The sequence below is a fragment of the Phoca vitulina genome, unplaced genomic scaffold (assembly GCF_004348235.1).
Source record: "Phoca vitulina isolate PV1807 unplaced genomic scaffold, GSC_HSeal_1.0 scaffold14, whole genome shotgun sequence".
Taxonomy (NCBI): domain Eukaryota; kingdom Metazoa; phylum Chordata; class Mammalia; order Carnivora; family Phocidae; genus Phoca; species Phoca vitulina.
The window spans coordinates 1,509,375-1,525,242 of NW_022589717.1; the positions used below are offsets into that span (position 1 = coordinate 1,509,375).

The 15,868-nt window shown below is 36.5% G+C and overlaps 1 protein-coding gene across 2 annotated transcripts in view; it reads right to left on the reverse strand.

The window, feature by feature from the left end:
- Positions 1 to 14,569, reverse strand: part of BBS7 (Bardet-Biedl syndrome 7) — a 50,853-nt gene extending 36,284 nt beyond the window's left edge. For both annotated transcript variants that reach the window (XM_032412761.1, XM_032412760.1), the window contains exons 1-7: positions 14,374 to 14,569; positions 12,028 to 12,093; positions 7,897 to 7,959; positions 6,358 to 6,533; positions 3,627 to 3,813; positions 1,546 to 1,618; positions 816 to 932 (exon numbers count right to left, since the gene is read on the reverse strand). In XM_032412761.1, coding sequence (XP_032268652.1) covers positions 816 to 932; positions 1,546 to 1,618; positions 3,627 to 3,813; positions 6,358 to 6,533; positions 7,897 to 7,959; positions 12,028 to 12,093; positions 14,374 to 14,409 — 718 coding nt within the window. In that variant the 5' untranslated portion in view covers positions 14,410 to 14,569. The remainder of the gene's footprint in view (positions 1 to 815; positions 933 to 1,545; positions 1,619 to 3,626; positions 3,814 to 6,357; positions 6,534 to 7,896; positions 7,960 to 12,027; positions 12,094 to 14,373) is intronic.
- Between the last annotated feature and the right edge of the window lie 1,299 nt (positions 14,570 to 15,868).

Genomic DNA, 15,868 nt, shown 5'->3' on the forward strand with positions numbered 1-15,868 from the left:
CCTTGACTTCTTCTCTTGCCATGCTAACACATTTAGCCACACTGGTCTTCCCTCTGCTCCTCAAATGAATCAAGTTTACCTCTGCCTCAAGTCCTGACTTTTTCCTCTTTCTCCAGCATAATCCGCCCCCCCCCAAGTTTTTACATTACTAACTCCTTTTCTTATCAATCAGATCTCAGCTCAAATTTTACCCTTTATAAGATGTCTTCCATTACCACCCAGTCTAAATATAGTCTTCTTCCCTCCACCCATCACTAATACATCACCCTCTGATATTTCTTTCAGGTGACTGGATGAAGCTATCTTATTTATTCATTTGTTTATTCTCTGTCTCTCCTACCTAACAAGTATTTGTTGAAGGAATAAATGAATATATGAATAGAATTACTATACCTATAAATAGCCATCTCACTACCTTCTAAGTCAGATATAAATTCCTGCAGAAAGGCATAAATTCCTTAGAAAACAGAAATATTCCCTGACCCATTGGACTTTTTCCTTGCCTCCTATCAAATACTCTCAAATTCAAATAAATTTCCTACACCAAACAGTGAATAATGGCTTTGAGCATAGAATGATGTTATGGATGGACATTAGCCCATAAAAGCCTATCTATCCTGAACTACTATTAGCATTTCTTAATTAATAATTATGCCAAAGTATGACAGACCTGCTAAATAAACAAATAGTAAGGTGGCTCTGTGAAGTGCTAGGTCTACTATGTACCATGAATAAATAATACAGAATGAACTATATAATTTAGGATATTTAATAATCAATGAAATTTCAGAATCTAAACCACATCAAAAACATACCTCCCCGCTTTTTCTCATTTCGAATTTCCCACTTGTGTATTGGTTTAGAGGTACTGATCTGAATAAGCCCAAGTTTTCCATCTGATGTTCCAAACCAAAGGTCTTCTCCAGAGTCACCTAGTTATAATTAAAGTCAACATGTAATATTTATCCCATGACTCATCTCTTTAAAACTGAAAATTTTTTGTATACATTGACTTTCACATAAAAATCTCATTTAAAAGGGGCGCCTGGGTGGCTCAGTCGTTAAGCGCCTGCCTCCGGCTCAGGTCATGATCCCAGGCTCCTGGGATCAAGCCCCACATCAGGCTCCCTGCTCTGCGGGGAGCCTGCTTCTCCCTCTCCCACTCCCCCTGCTTGTGTTCCCTCTCTTGCTGTGTCTCTCTCTGTCAAATAAATGAAGAAAATCTTTAAAAAAAAAAAAAAATCTCATTTAAAAAATATAAAAAAGAACACTTACTTTGGGGGGTTGGTTATTTAGTCACAGAATTTTATAAATATAAGAGATAAGACCCTTCCTCATCTAATTTTAAGATAAGGAAACTGAAAATTAAAGTTCAATAATTCATTACTGTTAGTTACTAGCAAGTTATCTGAAGACTACTGTCTCAATTCCAGTTCATGTTCTTTCTACAATTTCCCATTTTCACTTAATATATAGTTAAATGATTAAACCTGAAATATCTAGACTTAACTAACATAATGCCCTCCCTTATCTAATTGTGATTACCGCCATTTCCGTTGTGTAGTGCTAAAACAGTAGGTGGGCCAGGCACTTCAGTTTCATACATCACATCAGATCCCTGAAGGAGAACAAGTATTTCAAAACTGAAACAGAGTACAAATTTAAAATAATATAGGCACTCATAGATAATGTCAATATTCATATAAAAAACTCCAGAATAAAACTGCCAGAAAAGATTAGGTTGTGATTATTAACTTGTCTTTGTTAGCAATTTTGTATATGTTAATTCATTTTAAAATACATACAAAATGTAAAGATCGAGAAGAAATATATAAAATATTCTACACTTTAAATACTTTTCATTTTAAATACTTTGCCCAAAAACTTGACTGACACTGGTAAATTTTCCTATCAAAGCTTTCCAGAAACAAGTTGTTTCTTTTTTCCAGTTTAACTTAGAGCACATTCAAACATTTAAACAGACCCAAAGTTATTTCCTAAGGAGAATGTTGGCTTTTCTTTTAGATATTTCCAAAACCTACTCCAGTGAGAGGCCGAATGACCTGTTACTTAGATAAGAAAACAAATTATGTCCATTTATTTGTCTTTTTAAAAATTTTGTCACTTGTAATGTTTTCATTTAGTACACAGTATTTGTGAAGCTGTTAAAGAATGAGGTAGAAGTACTTACACTCACATGGAAAAAATATCTATGATAAATCATTCAACAAAAAACCCTACAAAATTATAGTAAATATGGAATGATAACATTTTTCTTAAAATATTAAATAACATATAAAATTATAAAAGTCATATGCTTTATCTTTTATTTAAAATTACACTTGAAACTTCACAGGTATCAAGTATATAAACAAAAAAATACACAAAAAAACTTTAAAAAAGACTACCTCTGGGGCAACGGATTGCTTACAAATGCGGAGTCGATGGGGTGTAGGGATATGTGAAGGGTAGAACAAAGGCTTCAAGTTTTAACTTCTCACAAATCCTTAGTGACTTTTTTATTTTTACAGTAAGCACATGGATCTCTTCTTGTTAAACAAAGCAGAATCCTCAAATCAGCTAGACCAATTCCTAATTGAATACTAGCCAGCTCCTGTCAAAAGCCTTATTCAAACAACTCGTATTTGGGAGCACAGGCTATGGAAGAAATTAATCATTCATGCCCCTAGAATGAACCTTGAACATTAACTTTTTTTCCCATAGAAAAAAAAATAAAACCTCATAGAACTACTGGAATTTTCCTTATATAAAAGGACTGATGTCAAGAAATGGCTATGAAATTTCTGGCTGTGAAATTTGGAAGAGTGAGAAAGCCTGTGATGGCACAGGATAAACGGCCAAATGTTTTGTTCAACCGCACTATCATCAGCCCAACTTTCTAACCCAAGTTATCCACCTGTTCTAGGTTATTTGCATTTAAACTTTATTTTATGGATCCTGGTGTGTTTACATATGTGTATCTTATTGAAAGCCACTTTTGAGAAGACATAATTGTAACTCTTATTACTAATAACAATGCCTTATGCAGTTGTTTTAACCAATCATAGTTTTTAATAGAAATATAAGGACAATAAACTGATTTTTCTCTCTATCATTCATTTACTTATCCAATAAATATTTACTGAGTGCTTATTCTGTTCCACATATTGTCATAAATGTGGAATAAACTCAAATGATACAACGCTGATCACAACTATCCCTTCTTTGTTAAAACCTAACACCCTCTCCCCAACACAATTTCCTCCATTAATTTGATTTTTGGGGGAGGAAAGAGTAATGGAGGAAGAAAGAAAAAAAAGCTAGAAAGCGTTCTTTGTAGCAAAGGCATTCCATTCTGACTGAACTAGTTCAGAAATCATGCATGGGGGCAGAAAAGCATCCTTTTTCCCATATATGTCTAAAAACTTGCCAAAGATCTCAATACATTTGCCTCAAGTTAAAAAAAAAAAAATTAGCTTACCAATTAAAAAGCATTTTTTCCAGATATAATTTTAAGTAGGACATTTAAAGTGGTAGTAATAAGTAATTTATCTCAAGTACACATTGTTCAGCAATATTCATTTACATAAATTATGAAAAACCATAAAAATGCAAATAACAGAAACCTGTAAAACTCTGAGCACTCTGTCCTGGCAGGCCAATACCGGTGTAATACGAGGTAATCTTTCCACTGGAAGGCAGATGACGTCATTGATTTTGTCCCCAGAAAGGTAATAATGTTGGTCTTTGCAATCACAATAATGGTTATAGATGTAACTTGCACTGAGAAAGAGGTCTGAGCCAGATATATGCCTGAGAACATTAAAAGTAATTTAAAATATCCATATTTTAAAAAATAAGCATAGGAAACTCCTGAATTCTTTTGATATGAAAATAAGTTTATTTATACAGTCTCTATCATTTTATCACAGACTTAAAGAAGTTCCCCCCGCCCCGTTTCCCCCACTTAATTTGTAGCTTTTTGATATGACGCTGATTTTAAAAAGCTGAAAATGAGGATCTTAAGGCCTCAGGCATCTCAAAAATTAAGCTCAGAAAAACTGAAAACTTTGTCTATATCTGAAGACAATGTCAAAAAGTAACTTTTTCTCAGTATGCACTATGTGCCAAGCACTATCCTGACAGATTTACATGTATTACATGTATTAGCTTAATCCTCATAATTCTGTAAACTAGGGACTATTATTATCCCTTTTTACAGAGAACAATAAAATGTTAAGTAACTTGCCTAATGGTGCACAACTAGTAGTGGAGTGGATTGCAGCTCAGGTAGCTTTTAGCTCTAGAGTTAGCTTTCTTACTACTACACTAAGTTGTCCAGAAAAGGCTTTTGGAAACAAATCTACTTTAAATGATAAACAGTGGGGGAAAAAATGATTTCATTAGTATTTCTTGAAAAAAGAAATGAAAACAAGTTCATTTCAAATTATATTTAACAAAATTTAGGCAATAATCATAGCAATGTTCTAATTCTTATATTGAATCCAGTTTTCACTGGGGGAGTTGAAATTTGACAAAAATCATATACTAGTGTATTACCTTTCACTTCTAGATTGTTAAAATCATGTAATCATAAAGAAGGTAATTTTATTTGAAGGTTTCATCTATTTCTCCACCGTTCTAAAGTCTAGTTAAAAAGTTTTGGTACTAAAATTATTCCCTATGCTATAAAGATCTTCATTGATTTTCTCTTCTTTGATTATCACTTAAGTGGCCTCACTTTGTGGCTCTGCGTATGATTTCAGTAGTCCTCTTAATATCATTTTTACCAACCTAATGAAATTCTATCTTTTTCAAGATTTTAAGTTTCATCTTGAAATCCATCTGCACTACATTTGAAATTATACTGCAATTACACATTTTCCAAAGTATTACTTGCAATCACTACTGTTGACAAGAGCGGGGACAGATGGAAGCATTAAGCAGGGAAGGATGAGTGAGTGGTAACCAACTTTGTAAGTGCTCAGTTTCTTATTGAATATTTTCAAGTTATAACCTTGCTTTTCTGTGCACCCTTATAAATCTGGGGATTCAGACAATAAATTTTAAAAAACTGAGTAAAGATCCTCTCCATCCCACCTCTGCCACTCTAGTAAAAACGTTTAAGAAACTAGCAAAAGATACTGGCTGGGAAACTCCTGATCTTCCTCAAACCTCTATCCACATACCTTCCTGAATGTGGAGTTATGCAAATTATTAATTTATTACTTTTATTTTAGTATTTCACAATTATCACTGGACAAGTCAAAAATACTACATTCTTGTTAAACCACTGAACTCACTCCCACTTGCCATTGTTTAATTTTTACCTAATCTCACCAAAGCAAAGTTTTACAGCCTGGACGTTAGGACATGTGATATGCATTATACAGAATTATGCAGGACAGCTGTGCATCACATAGAACTCTGGACTGAATTAGTAGTTTTCAAACCAAGGTCTACAACTTGGCTGTTGTCAAATGAAGAACTTTTTACTTTTCACTCACTCCTAATAATTCTGAATCTGCAGGTATGAGTAGGACAAGAAATCCACTCTTTTAAGCTTCCAAGAGATTCTCCTAAGTAGCAGGTCTGAGGACAGGGGATTAGATAAACTTTAAAACCCTTCTAGTTCCCATTATTCAAAAAACTAAAATTTTACTTGCAAAATCTCACAAATCAGGAAGCCATTAAGGGAGTTATTTTTTTACTCAGAATCTTACTTGATTTACCTGAAATTATAGCCTATTGGTAGTTACCAACTTTGATAGCCAGCTTTTTGACAAATGATGCTACCTCACAACCAAAATAAGCAGAGACAGCAAAGGAACAGAAACCTAAGTATCTCTAGATTTCTTTTACTTTTTTCTTTTATACCTTGGTCATCAATCAGCTGAACCATTTAGTCAAAAAATAAATGTATAGGGGCGCCTGGGTGGCTCAGTCGTTGGGCATCTGCCTTCGGCTCAGGTCATGATCCCAGGGTCCTGGGATCGAGCCCTGCACTGGGCACCCCACTCCGCAGGAAGCCTGCTTCTCCCTCTCCCACTCCCCCTGCTTGTGTTCCCTCTCTTGCTGTGTCTCTCTGTCTGTCAAATAAATAAATAAAATCTTTAAAATAAATAAATAAATAAATAAATAAATGTATAAATACTATAAGGGTCTTAAAAAGAAAACATTTCAACAACCAACTAATTTTGTACTGATTCTATGTTAATTAATTTCTGACTAATAAAGTACCTTTACTCAATTTTATTTCCCAGGAAACCTATTAAGATATGATACTCAATCTGATGTTTGTCACCTATCCAAAATATTATAAATGGATATGTAAAAATAAAAAAAGGATAAACATACATAGCTTTAATGCTTTCAGTGAGGTTGGTTTCAAAAGAGAGGAACTGTTTTCCTCTCTTTGTGAAGCCTCTAATCTCAGATCCTGCAGCAATAAAAATTTTCTCCTGGGGTGTGTTAAGAACCCCTCCTAGCTCCAATCTTGCAATCTTCTGCCCCGGTAAAGTCTTGAACACTGCCTGCAAAAATTATTGGGGAAAAAATTAAGTACACAAATTTACTGTAAACATTTTCCTTTACTGAAAAAAAATGCTATGATTTCAAACACACAAAATATTATAGTTCCACTTTAGAAACATCTTTATGGATACGAATGTATTTACTCCAGTGAGTCTTCAAGGTTTTTGGCTAAAAATCTTCCAAATTTGGAATATTTATTGCCACACATTTCAGCCACATCATTAAAATCTAAACTTCTGCATCTCAAAGTACAGTTCATTAAGCAGTGGCATCAGTATGAGTAACCTTATTAAAATGCAGAATCTCAGGCCCAACCCCAACTCTACTAAGTAAGATTCCCTCACTGGCTCCAATGGACATGTTTTTGCATTTTAATCATCTTTTTAAAACTAAAGTCTCCTGTATCTTTTATAATTTTCATGAATTTTAGTACTATAAATAAAAGGCTATAAAATTTACTGAAAACCCAAATGTATAACTTAATATCTAACTGGATACAACATTTATATCATTAATTTTTTCCTGGTTATTTTCCATTTTATTATTGGCACCAGTTTCTTTCCCTCCCCTCCAATGACTTTATACAGAGAATAAAGTATCTGGGAGGATATATGAATAACGGAAACACTGGGCTTCTGACAGTTTTTACCTATTCATCTTTTTATAATGTCTATTCATCTTTTTATAAATTCTTCATAGTTAATATAAGTGTTCACAGCTCAGACCCATTGCTTGTAAACTATGATTCTGTGAATATAATGATATACAATCACATCCTTGATTAGCTTACATTAAGTGGCAAAGGTGATGGGATAGTCACTTCCATGTTACATTATGTTACATAAGACTCCACCTTAGCTGGCTGGACAGATTTTCCTGCTGGCCTGAAGAAGTAGGTCACCATGTTAGGAGTGAGCCTGTGAGAGGACCACAGGGTAAGGAATTGTGGGGACCTCAAGACGATGAGAGCAGGCCCTGGTGTACAGACAGCAATAAAGTGGGGACCTCAGTTCTACAACAGGAAGAATCTGAATCATGTCATGTGAGCTTGGAATAGGACCCCAGCCTGGCACTGCAGCCATATGAGACACTGAGCTCAGACTCCTGACATTCAGAAACTGTGAGATAATAAATGTGCGTTGTTTTAAACCCTGAAGTTTGAAGTAATCTGTTCCACAGCTAGCTAGCATATGACTCTTGTGTTGCCTGTAGCCTCGTACTCCATGTAACTACTTCCCTCATAACGCATTTTTCATTGCTTTTAGGACAATTTTAACCTAAGAGTATTCAATAAATAGTGTGTTTCTCTTTTAGAAAAATCTGTTTTTCTCAAAAAAAAAAAAAAAAAAAAGCTATACATACCACTGCTTCTCCTTTTTTCATGCCAAAGCACATAACTACCCCATCGTGATCTCCAATAACCACCTACAATAGATTGAAGAGAATCTAAAATTACTATTATTATGCCCTTTTAACTTATATGGGGGAAACAAGAATCTCAATATATAAATTATGACTTTAAATGTAGAGATCAGAAAATCTAGGCAAGTACCCCCACACAAACTAATACTCCAAGAAATTATAAGAAAAGGGCAAAGAGGAGGTACAGAGAGTCATTATGCAAGTAGTGGGCCATATATTTTGTTCCTACAATGTAAACAGAACAAGAGAGCAGAGATAGAAATGTCAGGGAGGTAATTTTTTTTCTCAACTGGAACATAAGAACATGTTAAGATTAACTTTCAAAACAGATTATCAATTAAAGTTGTGACTGACCTCTTTGATATTTTTAAAACCTTTGTAATAGAAAAATTTTAACATATACAAAAGTAGACAGAATATTATAATGAATTCCCATGTATCCATCACTTAGCTTCAACAATTATCAACATGTAACCAATGGATTATTTTGAAATAAATGCAGAGGGAGATTTCAACACTTCTTTCTCAGGAATTAATAATCAAGCAGACAAAAGATAAGGATATAGATTAGAAAAACAATTACCTTTGATCTAATATATATGCACATATGTATATATGCATGTACATATATATAGGGTGTGCGTGTGCGCACACATGCACAAATAAGTAATCATTCATCCTAAGAATTAAATTATAAATGTTCTTTCCAAGCACACAGGAACATCAGAAAATTGACCATGTATTAGGACATAAATAAAATAAGTCTCAAATACCAAAAACTTGACGTTGCAGAGCACATTCTTAGGCACCCGATTTTTTTTAAAATTTTTTTAAAGATTTTATTTATTCATTCATAAGAGACAGAGACAGAGAGGCAGAGGCAGTGGGAAAAGCAGGCTCCCTGTACAGCAGGGAGCACAACATGGGATTCGATCCCAGGACCCCGGGATCACGACCTGAGCTGAAGGCAGACACTTAACCGACTGAGCCATCCAGGGCCCCAAGGCCCCTGATTCTTGACTTTGGGGTAGGGAGACAGCAAACCCTTTTGTGCATTTGATGAAAGCTATGGACTTTCTCCCCAGAACAATGAACATTCACAAATAATTATGCACACATTTTCAGGAGATTTATAGATCTTTGATATTGGCAGATTTCTATTCAGATGAAAAAATACATAAGAACAGTTAAGATTTTGAGTTTTTTTAAACACTACACTACTCCAGTAATTTTTAAAAACAATAATCTATTTCAGGGATTCCCAAAGTGTGATTCCTGGACTCCTGGGGTCAACAAGAACTTTTTAGGGAATCTGCCAAGTGAAAACTATTTTTCTCAGTAAGTCTTTCTTTTTTCACTAGGTTGATATTTACAATGATGGTACAAAAGCAATGGTGGATAAAATTGCTAGTGTCCGGCAAGAATCGAAACAACAATAAACCAGACCAGTGGTCACTGTAATCTTCATCACCACTTCAGAGTATAGAAAAAAAAATCCAACTTCATGTAACAGTGTTCTGGATGAAGCAATAAAAATTATTAATCTTGTTAAATTTTGACCCTTGAGTCATCTCTTTTTAATATTTACTGTGAGAAAATAGAAAATATGCATAAAATTGGGGTGCCTGGGTGGTACAGTCTGTTGAGCGTCGGACTCTTGGTTTAGGCTTAGGTCGTGATCTCAGGGTCCTGAGATCTAGCCCCAAGTTGGGCTGGTGCTCATTGTGGAGTCTGCTTAAGATTCTCTCTGCAGCCTGCTCTCTAAAATAGATGGATGGTCGCGGCACCTGGGTGGCTCAGTTGGTTAAAGCGTCTTCCTTCAGCTCAGGTCATAATCCCGGAGTCCTGGGATCAAGTCCCGCACTGGGCTCCCTGCTCAGCGTAGAGTCTGCTTCTCCCTCTCTCTCTGTGCCTCATCCCACTGAGTCTGCTTCTCCCTCTGTTCCTTACCCCACTTGTGATCTCTCTCAAATAAATAAAATCTTTCAGAAAAAAAATAAAATAAATAAAATGGATGGATCTTTAAAAAAGAAAATATGCATAAAACACTCTTGCTGCAAACCAAAAAGCACTTATATAATTGTTTCAGTCACAAGCTGAACTACCCAGTTTTTTTAAGAAACACAATTATTTTTAAAGATTTATTTTATTTTAGAGAGAGAGAGAAAAATCGGTGGGGCGGGGGAGGGGCAGAAGGCGAGGGAGAGAGAAACTCAAGCAGACACTGCCCTGAGCACTGAGTTGGATGTGGGCTCAATCAATCTCATAACCCTAAGATCAGATCTGAGCTGAAATCAAGAGTCAGAGCTTAGCTGACTGCACCACTAGGCGCCCCAAGAAACACAATTTTAAGAATGAAAAAAAACAACTGTCAACTATTTTTTTTTTTTTTTAAACAACTGTCAACTATTAACAATGGTTAATAACAAATTGTTATTAACACTTGTGTATTTGTAGACATTTTTTTTTTTATAAAACTGAAGGAAGTGAGCTTGTCATTTTAAAGGAAAATAATTGAGTGTTTGCTCCCAATGATAAAATTTGAGCTTTCACGTGAAAATAAGTACTCTGGGAGACTTGTATCTGCCACTGGGAGCTGGACAGCTAGCTATGCCATATTTAACAACTTTTCTGAACATTCAACCTTTGGGAGATCTGTATAACTCAATGAACTAATAATCTCAAATGACCATTACAAGATGCTATAAAACCATGCATGAGTAAAAGATCCATTCAAAGTACAAATGGTTTTTAATGTACCAAAGTATGAAAAGCTAATCAATATGGTTTCATATTCCACATTGCAACTAATACTTAAGAAACTACTACTTGTCAAGTATATGTGTCATATCGTGTATGAAGAGCCATAATTATCTGGAAAAGCTATTTAAATAACTCCTATTTTCAACTGTGTGTCTGTGTGAGGTGGGTTTTCTTTGTATACTTCAACCAAACAATATATCACAATAGACTGTAGGAAACAGACATGAGAAGCCAGGTACCTTTGTCTGTGCCAGACTGAAGAATTGACAAAGGTGTAATACAATGCCACTATTCTCACTAAATTCTTTTTGTTTATGAAAATACAGTTATTTTTCATTAAAATGTTATTTATGTAAACGTAATGGGTTTATTATTTTAAAAAATAAAATAATAAATATTTTAGACATTTCTCAGCTTTAATTTTAATATAATAATATTCATAGATATAACCCAAATAAACAAAAGTTCTTTGGGATCCTACATAATTTCAGAGTGTAAAAGGGTGCTGAGACCAAAAAGAATTTGAGAAGTTCTGATCTAATAGACCAAATACAAATGACAATCAGAAATCTGTTGATTTATCTTAATAAAATGTTATTACATCAGGAGAGTGTATTTATTTGGCAGCTATTAAAATATCTTACTAGTCTACTAGGAAAGTATAATTGGCTTATATAAATCACAGGATCAGTATTTCTATAAAAATAATATAAGCTAAATAGAAAGTTCAATATCAAAATACTTAAATACTTATAAAAAAAAATTTATTTTTATTTATCAGAAAGAGAGAGCGGGGCAGAGGAGGAATCAGAGGGACAGGGACAAGCAGATTCCGAAATGAACATGGAGCCGATGCCAGGCTCGATCTCAGGACCCTGAGATCATGAACTGAGCCAAAACTAAGAGTTTGACACTTAACTGACTGAGCCACCAAGGCACTCAATATTTAATTTATTCTTACAAATATGATAAAGTTTAACAAGAATTTTCTCTATATCCTATTGTGCTTTATGTTTCTTTTTCATATACACAATCTAGTACACACAAGTACACATTGAGTAAATTATTAACAGGAAAATGGAATATGTTTTTCAACAAGTTTGCTTATCCTTTACAGATTGTACATAAAAATTATAACATCCAAGAAAATTACTGTCTATAAATATCCCTTGGTATTCCAACCTCTGTTCAAATTAAAAGAAATTTATTTACATTTTAACATTAAAGAGTAACTTACCAATAAAGAAATATAAACCTCTCTTCTGTCAGAGCTAAAGCGATAGGGAGAAACCAATATCTCTACAGTACCTTTTGTGTCGTTCTATGTCTTGAGGCAGGAAGTAGCTTCATAGTCTTCTGAGAGGTCACTCCCACCTAAGGAAACACACCAGTCACCTAGTGAATGTTTTCTGACACACTAACTTGAAATGATTACATCAGAGATTAAAAGGACCTGCAGGGGCGCCTGGGTGGCTCAGTTGTTAAGTGTCTGCCTTCAGCTCAGGTCATGATCCCGGAGTCCTGGGATCGAGTCCCGCATCGGGCTCCCTGCTCGGCGGGAAGCCTGCTTCTCCCTCTCTCACTCCCCCTGCTTGTGTTCCTTCTCTCACTGTGTCTCTATCAAATAAATAAAATCTTAAAAAAAAAAATAAAAGGACCTGCAGATTCAGATCATAGTGAGACTTTTTATTGCAATTGGTGATATGAAATAATTATGATCAGTGATGAACTTATTTTTTTTTTTTTTTAAAGATTTTATTTATTTATTTGACAGAGAGAGAGACAGCGAGAGAGGGAACACAAGCAGGGGGAGTGGGAGAGGGAGAAGCAGGCTTCCCGCCGAGCAGGGAGCCTGATGCGGGGCTCGATCCCAGGACCCTGAGATCATGACCTGAGCCGAAGGCAGTCGCTTAACCAACTGAGCCACCCAGGTGCCCCGATGAACTTATTTTCTAATGAAATATGCCACAAAAGTCAAAATATAGGACACCCAAAAATACCAAAATTTATGCTATAAAGTTGTCAAGCCAAAAATAATGCGACATTAGTGGCAAAACACTTTTTTTTTAAAGATTTTATTTATTTATTTGTCAGAAAGAGAGAGAGAGAGTGAGCACACAAGCAGGGGGAGTGGCAGGCAGAGAGAGAAGCAGGCTCCTCACTGAGCAAGGAGCCAGATGCAGGACTGGATCCCAGGACCCTGGGATCATGACCTGAGCCAAAGACAGATGCTTAAATGACTGAGCCACCCAAGCATCCATAGTGGAAAAACACTTTAAAAACAAATATTTCTAGAAGACTTCATAAAAAACTTCATACCTACAGTTGTCATATAGTTGTTAAAAAGTTTTTGTAAAGTGATTAAAAATCTTTGGAAATAGATTACAATTATTTAAAATGCAACATAGAAGATTTTTGCTAAAATACCAAACACGCTAATGCAATGACACCCAATCTGATGATGAAGATTATTTTACAGAAGATATGGAAGATGAAAACAGCATGGCCTGTTCAGCAGGGAACTATCACTAGTGGTGCACAGTTAGGATAGGAGGCTGGGTGGATGGGACCAACGGGGGAGAAGTTGGAAAAAACAGATCATGAAAAGATTTACAGATAATGTAGAACTACAACTTTATTCCATATTCTAAGGAGTAGTATTAAAGTTTAAAGTAATCTGTTTAGATTTGCATTTGTGAAACATCACTCTAACAAGTGATGTGAAGGATGGCTCAGAGGGAGATGAAGCTGGAGGCTAGGAGCCCAATTAAGAAGATGAGAACCTGAACTGGGGGTAATGGAGATGGCAACAATGGGACAGAATCAAGACATATTTAGGAGATAAAAGAAGTAGCAAAATGTAGTGACCAGTTCAATATGGAAGATATTAAGGTGGAAAGTACCTAGCATAACTTCCAGGTAAACTGACGGGGCAAACTTTTGCACCATTAGTCAAAATAGGATTACTGAAAAAGAAGATGGAAAAGCGGGGCAGAATGTCTAGAGCTTAAATAATGAGAGGCAGGATGGTGTAACAGAACACCAGCTCTGGAGTCAGAGACTTTGTTTCACATAAGAACTCCATCCTTTTTCTCTGTTAAGCAAATTGCTCTATCTGAGTCCCTGGATCCCCATCTGTAACATTACCTACTTCGAGAATTTTTATGAAGATTAAATAGCAATGTATGTTAAGCTCTTAGAATAAATTGCATGCACAATAAGCAGTTGTCGTTTTTATGATGATCTGGCTGGTGAGGTCCAGCTCACAGTAAGAAGTGTCTGGTGCTCGGGAGAAGGGGCTGGGTAGAGATGGAGATTCGGGAGTTACGGGCCAACAGGTAGCTGCAGCCTGGGAGAAGAAGGGCCCCGGGGAGTTATCCGGGGTCACGTCAGTTCTTTCTAGGCATCTTTAGGACCAGGCAGGCGCCAGCAACGCGGGAGCATGTGTCGCTTCTTTACAAGTCCCGGCGGACCCCCAAGGACAAGCAGGAGCTGCCCGTGACCGGGACTACGCGAGCGCAACACCCAGCCCCGCCGCATCTTCGCCACAGCACCCGCTCCGGGCGACCGCGACAGACGTCAGTGGAAGGACAAAATCCTCTCGGGGAGCGGGGCTCACCCCGCGCGGCTCCCGTTTTATCCCCTCAGGTTTACCTGTAAATAATCCGCTCGGTTTAAATTTAGATCCATGACGGTGGCACCAACGCGCTGCGCAGCGCCGGGACGGCACAGGAGTGACAGAGGCTGCCACAGCCCAGGCCTCTGAAGGGGTACCGCTCGCGTCCCCTCGAAAGAACAACCCCAGCAGCCTCAGTACGGCATGCAAAGGCAAGGCGTCAGGACAGCGGCGTCCGCGTGACGTCAATACGTTCACGCGAAGAGGACAGCCCTCGCCAAAACGAAGCCCCGCCCCTCTCCCGAAGGACCGCCCACGGACTTAACCTGCCTCCAATCAGAGGCAGAGAGGAAAGGAGGACGAGATCCTGGAGACCGGAGAAAGGTGGTTTCCCCGGAGACTGGAAACGCAGCATTGGCCCCACCCCCACCGCCCTCCAGAGCTGCACTTCTAAGTCCTTCTTGGTGTAGACCCGCGACGTGAAACCTGTGTAGATTCTGAACTATTTTACTGACACTGGAAAGGGTCCTTCAAAGAATTAGGTTCCACAGTTATAGGCGTTAGCTTACCACAATGGTTATCAAACTTCTGGCCTTACGACCCCTTTACAAAACTCTTACAAACCATTTTGGACGACCCCAAAGACCTTTTGTTTATATGGGTTATCTGTTGATATTTACGTTAGAAATGAGAATTGAAATTTTAAAATGTATTTTCAAACCGTATTAAATATTTTAATGAAAATAACTTATTTTCGAAGAAAAAAAAGAGGTAAAAAGACTGGTGTTATTTGCAAATCTATTTACTGTCCACCTGAATAGTAGATAGGCAAGTCCCAGATCTACTACTGCATTCAACCTGTTGGTATAGGTGTTGTTTTTTTTTTTAAGTATATGAAGAAAATCTGGTCCAAAATCAACAAGTGGTAGTTTCTGGAAAGCTAATTGCAGTGTGGAATGTGTCTTCATTATACAACATCCAAGGAATCCTATATGTTAATATTACCGTGGATTTCATCAGAAAAGTTTTGAAGTATTAGAAAGCTATCAACCTCAGACATGGATACAAATTTTGCAATATTCTAATGTGTGTTTAGGCCAAATTTTAAGCATTGGCAACAAATGTCAATTGTTTTTCTTGAAATGATAGATTCCAGTCTTGAATTCACCAGAAAGTGTATACCAAATATCCAAGTCTGAATAATCATAATTTTTGTCAGTTGTGCTTTTAAAAAAGAAATGTTCCAGCTAGCAACTCAAATAATCACACAAATGTTTTTCCTTGAGACAGTACCCTTCTGTATTCAATAGAAATGTTTTATGTACTTTCTATTTCATCACACAGAATATTTTAAAAGCGTATTCAAGAGTTGAGACTTAAAATTAACAACTTTTACTCTTCACAAAGAGCATTTTTATACAGAATTGTGTTTCCTGCCAATATGTGGCATGAGGAATGCAGTAACTATTACTACTGCTTGAAGCTACTGCTTTGATTCATGCTTAAGTACCAGCAGTATTAACCACCACTGTT